The 9,866-nt window shown below is 49.9% G+C and overlaps 1 protein-coding gene across 2 annotated transcripts in view; it reads left to right on the forward strand.

Moving 5' to 3' along the window:
* COL6A2 (collagen type VI alpha 2 chain) overlaps positions 1-8,409 on the forward strand; it is a 47,672-nt gene extending 39,263 nt beyond the window's left edge. The window contains exon 28 of one of the 2 annotated variants that reach the window (XM_020973337.2): positions 788-1,595. In XM_020973337.2, coding sequence (XP_020828996.1) covers positions 788-1,083 — 296 coding nt within the window. In that variant the 3' untranslated portion in view covers positions 1,084-1,595. Of the gene's footprint in view, positions 1-787; positions 1,596-6,115 lie in introns of those variants that run through there. The other variant, XM_020973335.2, reaches the window with a different exon arrangement.
* The last annotated feature ends 1,457 nt before the right edge of the window (positions 8,410-9,866 follow it).

Consider the following 9,866-nt stretch of genomic DNA (forward strand, 5'->3'; position numbering starts at 1 on the left):
TTTGGCAGCAAACAGGCAAAGACCCAGGTAATAACCTGGATTTTTGAGTGAACTGACCAATCCTTGTGTTGCTATGTAGACACTGTCGAAGTCCACATTGATTTCCTTAGACCAGTAACTTTTTGTGGGACTCCTGAAGGCAGCAGCCCACTCTGCATCTATGCAGCCCAAGTGAATTCTTCGTTAACCAGGGTCAAGACCTTCAGTAGGGCCTAGTCACTTCCCACCAAGGAAAGGAGCTCTCCAACCCGCTCACATACATCTCTGTGTGATGGCACACATATGTGAGAGAAGGCCAGCACGGGCTTTCTGAGGTTCTCCTCGTCAGCTCCAGGCAACAGCCATGAATGGCCCATAAGAGGAGAGATCCAATTAACCATCTACACGTATTAATGAAGCCTTGTCTCAGCATCAGCATGCTTTTAGCAGTCCTGAATTATCCTCCTGGCTCTGTCCCTAACTAACTCTATGACCTTGGGTGAGGCCCTTTCTAATCTAAGCCTCAGTTTCCATGCTTGTACAATGAGGAGGTTGGGCTAGAGAAATCTCCAAGGTCTCTGGCAGCTCTTAAATCCCATGGCGCCCTGACCTGACCCTGCCAGACCAGCTCCTGTGGCCAAGGGCAGATTCAGTTGCCTTCAGTGCTTTGCCTTAAGCCTTTTCAGAGTGCTTTCCGTCCCTGACGTCAATGGACTGTCACTTTGGTCACACTATCCCTCAGACCAGTAGTCAGGGACACCACCAATGCCAAAATGCCTTAAAATCTACTTTTGACACTCACTTGCAGATGGGGGGCCGCCTAGCGGCGAAATCCCAGTTACTTTCCTCCGCACAGAAGAAGGGCCCGACATATCTTTTCCCAGGACCATCCCCTTGATCGAACAGTTGCTAAACTCCACGAAGCACAGCCAGGACCCCGCGGCGTACTCCCAGCTGGTGGCGGTCTTGGTCTATACAGCTGAGCGAGCCAAGTTTGCCACTGGAGACGAGAGGCAGGACTGGATGGACTTGTTCATTGACACGTTTAAGATGGTGCACAGGGACATTGTGGGGGACCCGGAAACAGTGCTAGCTCTCTGCTGAAGTGCCCAACGCAGAATAGGTGGTGCTCCTGGGGTCCATAGTCAGGCTATGTCATGTACAGCCAGATCTAGTTATCTCACTCCACCATCCCTCTCAACAATGTGGCAGCAAGGATTGCAGCTAGACATGGGAGTGGTAAATCAAGTCAGCCAGGGGACGGAGTTCTATATTGGAAAATGCCTTGGGAAATCGGCTCTCCCCGTGATTCTGAGTGAGCCTGAAGGATGGGTGAGATAACAAGTCTAGACTGGACATTGCATATTGATAATATATACTTTTAAATATATATTAGACATAGACAAAGGTGTTATATAAATAGATTTATATAGGAATCATCTTTAAATGACATGGAAAAAATTCCCCAATGACATCATGAAATAAGCTAACATTTACACTGCAAATGAGGGACTGGATAAAAGCCTAGCTCCACATGGATGTGATATGCAAATTTATGTGGTATAATATTTATTGAAATAAATCAGGGCAACAAAATTGTGCCACAAAATTCAGAATTCAGCTTTGGAGAAGTCCCTGAAACCTCAGGGCTCCTTTTCCCAAATCTAGGATGCCTGGTCATCCACCACTGCCAGACCATTTGAACAGCTAAGGAATGAGGTCCCCATCTGGCTGGACGACCCAGCAGACATCTGGTCATTTGAAAAGAGCCCAGCAGTAGTTGGCATTTCTCACCCTTCACCCTGATGTCAATCAACATATCTGACATACTGTGGGCATAGCCTGGAATGTAGGTGAGGAGAGCCCCCTGACCATTCCCCCAGTCCAGTGTGGCAACTGTGTCCAGGAAATGCCGTGATTCTCTGGTTTGGCTGTAATTTTGGGGGCACATGGTGCAAAACACTTCTTGGTGCTCAGAATAGTGACAGCAGTGAGGATGGTAACTCACTTTCCAGTGCTAAGCATTCCTTCCTGGAGCCTCATTGGCCCATTTTTGCAAATGCTGCTCTTTGTGGATTTTCCTGCCAGGTCAGAGAAGAAAGTAGGCGTTCACTATGGTTCCGGTTTGGCCATGTGTGTTTTTGTATACCTTCTCCACCTGGTTTCCATTGTGACTGTCTGTGATTTTTTCTGTGTTGTGTTCTATTTGCTGTTTTACTTCTTTGGTGCTACCCTTGAATATTGAGCAACATGCCTCCCCCAAGGGGAGGGTCCCTGAACAGAGCCACTGCAGAGACCTCTGACCCATACCCATATCTGTCATTATTGGTGGGAGTTCCCCCTATGATGATTCAGAGCACAGTCTTGACACCTTGGTGGTCAGTCTTCATGACCTGCTGGGGCTCCCCAAGATGTGCCACCTGGGGGCAAGCCCCTGGTCATGAGCTTTTCTCACTTCAGCTAGACTGGTCCTCAGACAAAGGACACACAGCCCCCACTGTGGCTCCACGGGGGTCATTGATGGCCCCATACTCCAGGCCTTTCCAGTTGGGGTGGACTTGTCAGAGCTTGGCCTCCACTGAGATAGCCTTCAAGAACCCAGGATCATCTCCGAAGCTGGGATGAGGCTTCAGAGAAGGGCTTAATGGTGAATCATAGAACCTCTGAGGTGGAAGGGACCTCCAATCCAAGCTATGCCTGACCAGGACCTTTCTGTAATGACCCCAGCAAGTGGACATCCAGCCTCGTGGGGCGCTCGCTCTATCTCTGGATGGCATTCACTGATGGGAAGCTCTTCTTGACGGCCAGCCTCAATCTGCCCCTTGGCAGCTTCCATCCCCAGCTTAGTTCTCTCTGCCCTCTGGGGCCAAGCAGAACATCACCCACACTGTCCACATTGACAGCCTTTCAGGTAGTTGAAATCTGCTGTCACATCTGCGTAAGCCTTCTCTTCTCCAAGCCCAACATCCTCAGTTCCTTCACAGGCTATGTTCTCAAGACTACACAATCTGGGTTGGTCCCCTCTGGAAGTTTCCTGGTTTGTCAATTGTTATAACTAATGAGGGGTTAAAAGAAGTCTTACAGCAGGCATGAAACCAGGGGCATCTGAAGAGTTGTCCTCCCTCGAGGGAGGACAGCCCAGGGACTCGTCCTCGTGTCTTTCTTTGCCTGTACGTCACTTTGTATGTGAATCTCTTTGTCTTTTGTATGTTGCATGTACATTAATATGTTGACAGAAAATGCAGCTGAAGCTCTGGTTGTCTGGTTACTGCGTGTCTCTCTTGTGGTGAGCCATGTCTTGGCCACGTGTGTTGTGGGCCACTTGAAAGAAAATGATGAATGGGAGGATGCTTGCGTGCCATTTCCCTAGGGGAAGGGAAGTCTCAAGGCTGCATCAGGGAGGGTCAAAGGATGAGGACATCTGAAGCCAGCTTCTCCATCCAGGGCTGACTCTTAGGCAGAAACTTCAATCTTTCATAAGCTCGTTAATGATTAGGGTGTCTGAGCCAGTAGGAATGCAGAGGGCAGGCTGGAAGTGGTCCAACAGCAGCAGCTTCCTCCTGTCAACTTCCAAGGATGCTGAGCTGAGCCCAGTTAGATTCAGCAAAAGGAGAGAAAACTCGAAACCCTGCAGCATTGGCCATGCAGTGGTGCCTGAGCCTTGGCCAAGCTGCTCCCGTTCAAAGGATTCCCATCAAGACAGTGACTAGTGAGGGGAGGAGGTTGGTTACAAAGGCTCTATATGTAGGATGTCGTCTGAACCTCATGGGACCTCAACGAGGGAGGCAGAAGAGGTGTAATTAACCCCATTTACAGAGGAGAAATTTGGTTCAGAGAGGCAGATGACTTGTCTGCAGGCACACAGCTCTTTACAAGCAGAACCAGGACCTGATGGACCCAGGTCTTCTGACTCCGAGCCCCTTGCTCTTTCCACTATACCAAATGTCCGAGAGCTTGGGATTCTTTCTACAGGGCCAACAGAAAGGCCAACAATGGGTGCATCTGACTGTGGTCCCCTTAATTCCGTCTAATTACAGTTCCTGAGAGTCATTGGCTTTTGAGATCATCTCATCTAACTGCCTCTTGTCACAGAGGAGTAAACAGACGCATGGCTAAGTGAAGGGACTCACTTAAGCTTCTGCAGGTCAGCTGGTGGCTGAGCTGGAATACAAACGTGGGTTTCCCTCTTCTGAACCAAGTGCTCTATCTTCTCTGTGGCCTGAACAATGCCAACAGGCAGATGAAGCAAACACAGCCATTTCCCAGTGTGGAAAGGCCTTCTCTACCCTCCTTCACTTTCAGGGAGGCCATATTCTGCAGAGGTGGATTTGAAAAAGAATCATCAGAGGCAGCTTGCTCTAGTGGATAAAGTGTTGGCCTCAGAGGGAGGAAAGTCTGGGTTCAAATCCTGCCTCTGACACTTACTGGTTATGTGACCCAGTGGGGATGGGGGGTCACTCATCCTCCCATTGCCTCAGTCTGCCCATTAAGACGTTGTCAGGTACAGAGGTATCACCCTGCATGGGCAGAGGAAGTTTCTCACTACGAGCTCCTTCTATTTCTATCCATGAAATTCTAGGTATAATTTTTAAAAGAGAGATTCACCCCACTTCTGGGAAATAATTAACTAAAAGGCAAGAAAAAAATCAAAGGGGAAAAGAATGAAATGTTCTCATCCATGAACATGAATGAGTTCCGTTGAAATGTATTGGCTCTCATGTCTACCTTGGCATATTTCTATTATATCAGAAAGGACGCAGAAGCCACACTTAGCTGTCTTTACTATCAGGTTAAAATGAAGACTAGAGGCAGCCTGGAGAAGGAAAGGTAACCAGAGGGGAGACTGGGGATGGACAAAATTGGGAGACTGACTTTCTGGTTGATAAAGTGGGCAGCTGGGGCATGAGATGATTTTTTTTTCAGTATCTGATTTCTTCCCAGGCCATTGCCCAACAGCCCAATTTCAGCAAGGCAATGGGGGCCCCAGAGCTTGAGGACATCTCCCCAGTCATGTCCTGTAACAGCTGGAGCATTCTAGCATTCCTGCTATTGTTTTGTGAGCTCCGAAGTGTATGCTACCTTCAGTTTTATCACAGGAACTAAGAGGAGGCCTTTGCTTTGCACATAATAGGGGCTTGGTAAATACTTCCTGGGTTGACTTAAATCTATTAGAAGGTTGGGGCAGCTAGGTGGCGCAGTGGATAGAGCGCCGGTCCTGAAGTCAGGAGGACCCGAGTTCCAATTCGGCCTCAGACCAAACGCTTGACACTTACTATTAGAAGGCTGTATGTAGGAGGAACAGAGACGGGCACCTCGAAATTGGGCTGACGTACTAAGAAGGGCCTAAAGGGCCTCTTGTAGACCATTGGCCACTGGCACATTTGGGGTTTGATTGGTTGGTGAGGGGGAGGGAGGAAAGGGCACTAAACAAGTCAGGTGGGGGAAATACCATTTGGGATGGGATGGGTACGTTTTAGACTGGACCTGTGATTTATTCCTGATGTGGACACTCCTTTTGCTGATGCAGACTGGCAATTTATCAGAAAAGTGTCGTCTTAGGGAGCTGACTAGGGCACTGAAGGGTTAAGTAACCTTCCCATAGCCACACAGCTAGTATGTGTCAAGGGCAGGATCTGAACCCAAGTCTTCCTTACTCTCTCCACCATAGCATGTTCCCTCCACATGATGGGTCCCCTAAAATATTCATTACGTTTTCAGGGAAATGAGATAATGTGTGATACCAGGTGACACCTGCTGATTCAGAAATGGGTCATGCTCTAGCCCCAGATCTCTGCCTCACTTGTCTTCCATGGGACTAAGTGATGGGTATTCACACAGAGCTGTTGGTTGAGGCCCCAGAACTTCTTATCTGGATGCAGGCAGTGAGGAAAGGGGGGTGGGTTCTTCTGGCAGACATTTCTGGGCCTGGCTCATAATCTGACCAGAAACAATGCATTCCAGAGCCCTATGCCACCTTCTCCAAGATCCTCACGTGTCCCCAACCATCCCTCAACAGACATCTCAGCTCTCAGCCAGGCAGGACTCTAGACTTGACAGCCGGCATTCTGTCCTCTCCCCCCTGCTTGGAGCTGCCCTTCCTTCCTGCCCGACACTGAATCTTTCCTTTCCTTCCCAGAACTGTACGTAGCCCAGTGCACCCAACGGCCTGTCGATATTGTCTTCCTGCTGGATGGCTCAGAGAGGATCGGGGAGCGCAACTTTCACAAGGCCCACCGCTTTGTGGAGGAGGTGGCCCGGCGGCTGACCCTGGCGCGGCGACACAACGACCCCATGAATGCCCGCGTGGCCCTCCTCCAGTACGGCAACGAGCGGGAGCAGGAAGTCGTCTTCCCGCTCACCTCCAACCTGACGGTGATCCACGACGCCCTCAGCAACATCCGATACCTCAACTCCTTCTCCCACATCGGCACCGGCATCATCCACGCCATCAACAACATCGTCATGGACCAGCAGGCGGGGGCCCGCCGCAACGCCGAGCTCTCCTTCGTCTTCATCACGGACGGCATCACCGGGGAGATGAGTCTGAACGAGTCCCTGCACTCCATGCGCAAGCAGGACGTCGTGCCCACCGTGCTGGCCCTGGGGAACGACGTGGACATGGACCTCCTCCTGAAGATCAGCTTGGGTGATCGGTCCGCCATCTTCCAAGAGAAGGACTACGACAGCCTGGCCCAGCCCAGCTTCTTCGACAGGTTCATTAGATGGATCTGCTAGCTCCCCCAAGGTTTCCGAAGGCACGTGTCCCAAGCGCTCCATCTCGCCCCCACCCCGCCCTGACCCCCGAACACAGATGTACACAGACACCTGCGATGCGGCCCTGCTCCTCTCCTCTGGGTAACTCCACGCCTCGGCCTGGCGGGGTCCCATAAAACTGGGGCTCCCCTGCAGGCCAAGCAAGGAAGTGGAAGTCTGGATTCTTCATGTTGAACCACAAACAGGAATAATCTTAACTCTTAATGGTGCTAACAGAGAACAAGAACGCAGAAAGACTCAGAGCCGCAGCCGAACCTTTCCGATGCTTCTGCAAGTACCAAGTAGTTCCCCACTCTGCGCGTGTGTGTGTGAGAGAGAGAGTGCATGTAGGGTACGAAGAGAGATCCATATCAGAGGCGCTTTTAGAGGGGAGACCTCGGCATCGCCCTTAGGTGAGGCGTAACTGGCGTATCACGGTGCTCCCAGAGGGCTTCCCCCTTCTCGCCCCCACACTAGTCCTGAAGAAGTCCAGATGATCGACCTCCTAGTCCCATCCCCGGGATAGATTTTCATGTTCCCTGGGCCCCCCGGGTAGAGATGGATGCAGAGTTTCCAGGAGCGTGAACAAGTGAACAGACACGTAATCAGAGCAGCGCTGACCAGTGCCGGTGGGGAGCCTGTCCCTACTCTGGTCCATCCCACACCCGGCAGAATGCTTTTCCAGGAGCAACACGGTCATCTCTCTACCTCCCCACACCAGGACCTGCAAAGCCTCACTCATGCTTCTTGCATCCACCATGAGCATCTTGGCCGACCATCCAAGGCCACCCAGCAGTGAGACAGACTGCCGCCTGCAAACCCCTCTGCCCAGGGCCCTCCATCCCTGCCCCCTCCTTCCCAGCAGCCTCTCGCCAACGTCCTCGCCAAGGTCCGCGATGAGGGGACTTGAGCTTTCTGCTTCCTTGCCTGGCATATGCTGTTCTGCCCTTGCCCCATCACCCCTTTGGAATCCCGCCCCATGTGCCCGTTTCTCATCAGATGGTTCCGTGCCTTCTTAGTGCTCCTCTGCGGCCTTCCCTGCAGGGTCCCTGCTTGCTGAGAGAGCTGTTCGGTGCCCTTCCTCCGCTGATGCTTCATCTGCCCTTCCTCGATTCCAAGAGCAGAGAGAAGGTGCCACACTTCTCAGATGGTGGAGGAGTGCTGCACACACTCGGTGCTGCATAAGTGCTCATTAGCTCACCTCCTAGCTCCACCTCAAGCTGCAGAGAGCCTTGTTCTTCCCAGAGCTGTGCGCCTCTGCTGGTCCCCTGCTCCCTCCCTGCACTTGGGTCTGCCTTCCCTCTCATCGCCACCATGTGCCCCCTCAGGAGTGAGCTCAGGCCTCCCTCAGAAAAGGCAGGTGAGCCAGGCTGTTGACCTCATGCTGCTGCTGACCCGGTCCTGGGAATGTAACTCCTGACACTGTTTGCTATAGTTAGCCCCCCACACACACACAGCGGGCCCACTGCCTTCCTACAAATCCCACTCTTTCTGCAGACCTCCTTCTCACCTCTTGGCTGTCCTAAGAAGCTGTGGGATCCCATACCTGCCTCCTCATAGTTACATATGCCACTGGGCATCAGGCTCAGCCACAGAATTAAAATCCAACACATTTCCTCTGGAAACAAACTTTGTGACATTTGACCAATAAACTTTTCTTTTACCTCCCAATACAAAGTGGCTTACAGTGTTTTGATTGGCTCTAGAGGGTGAAATGGGCATGCCTGAGACCCTGGTGATCTTTCCTAGTTCATTTTCCTATTGGTGACCTAGATATCTGTGTTCTCCCCACAGTGAATCTGGGTGCCCTGGCTAAATAACCCAGAAATTCCATCTTCCACCCCCATTATCCATAGATGACATCCCCATTCTCATTGTTATTATCTTGTGTGTTAAATGCAACACAGTTAGGCAAACTCAGAATCAACAGAATGACTGGACCCCAAAGGAGTCATTAACAGCAGAGGTGGATCACCTTGGGTAGGGGTCTTCAGTGTAGTGCCCCATCAGTCTGTGCTAGTCAACATTTTTTTTTTTTACCAATGATGTGGAAGAAGGCAGAGATGGCAGGCATGCTTATCAAATTGGCAGGTGACATGGAACTGGGAAGGAGAGCTAACCCATCAAAAGACAGGTAGGATCTAAAAAGGCCTTACCAGGTAGGAATATAGTTTGAGTCTACTAAGATGAAATTCAAGAGAGATAAATGTGAAGTTCAGCACTTGGGTTCAAAAAATAAATTTCACCACTGTAGAATGGGGGAAGCCTAGCTAGAAAATGTTTTCTATGAAAAGACCTGAGAGTTGGTGTGGACTACAAGCTCAAAATGAGTCAGTGGTATGATATGCCCAGTAATGGAGCTAACAGCCTAGACCATACTATGTATAATATTACTGTTTAATGCTCAGAACATAGGAGGTGATAGGCTCACTGCCCTCTGCCCTGCTCAGAGAACATCTGGAGGATTGGGTTTGGTCCTGGGCATCACATTTTCTAACTGTGTGATCCTAAGTAAGTCACTTAACTTCTGTCTGCCGCCATTTCCTCATCTGTAAAATGGGGATACTACTTCCCTGGGTTGTTGTGAGGATCGTATAAGATAATACTTGTCAAGCATTTGGCAAACCTAAAGGTGCTACATAAATGCTAGCTATTGTTATCATTATTAGCAGCAACAACACTGCAGAGCATCCCCCCCAAAAAAAGAGAGATGGGGTAAGATCCTGATAAGGCTCAGATAGTCAAGATGCATGAGGAATTAATGCAAATGTGTAAGACCAAGAATCATTCCCCAATGGGTACATGGTCAGAGAACATGAACAAAGGATTCTCAAAGAAGAATCACAATCATCAACCACATGAAAGATTGCTCCAAATCACTAATAAAAACGGAAATGAACATCGAAACAACTCTGACTTTGCACCTCATACAATACTTAGCAAACTGACAAAGAGAACAAAAGATGGAATTAGTCAAAGTTAGAGGGGATATGGAAAATGAATACATTGTTGATGGAACTATGAATTGGTCCAGTCATTTTGGACAGCAGTTTGGAATAACGCTTTAAAAAAAAGTAACTAAAATGTTTGTACCTTTTGACTCACCAATGGATGCATATGCCAAGGAGGGCAGA

The sequence above is a fragment of the Phascolarctos cinereus genome, unplaced genomic scaffold (assembly GCF_003287225.1).
Source record: "Phascolarctos cinereus isolate Bilbo 61053 unplaced genomic scaffold, phaCin_HiC Scaffold_5;HRSCAF=322, whole genome shotgun sequence".
Taxonomy (NCBI): domain Eukaryota; kingdom Metazoa; phylum Chordata; class Mammalia; order Diprotodontia; family Phascolarctidae; genus Phascolarctos; species Phascolarctos cinereus.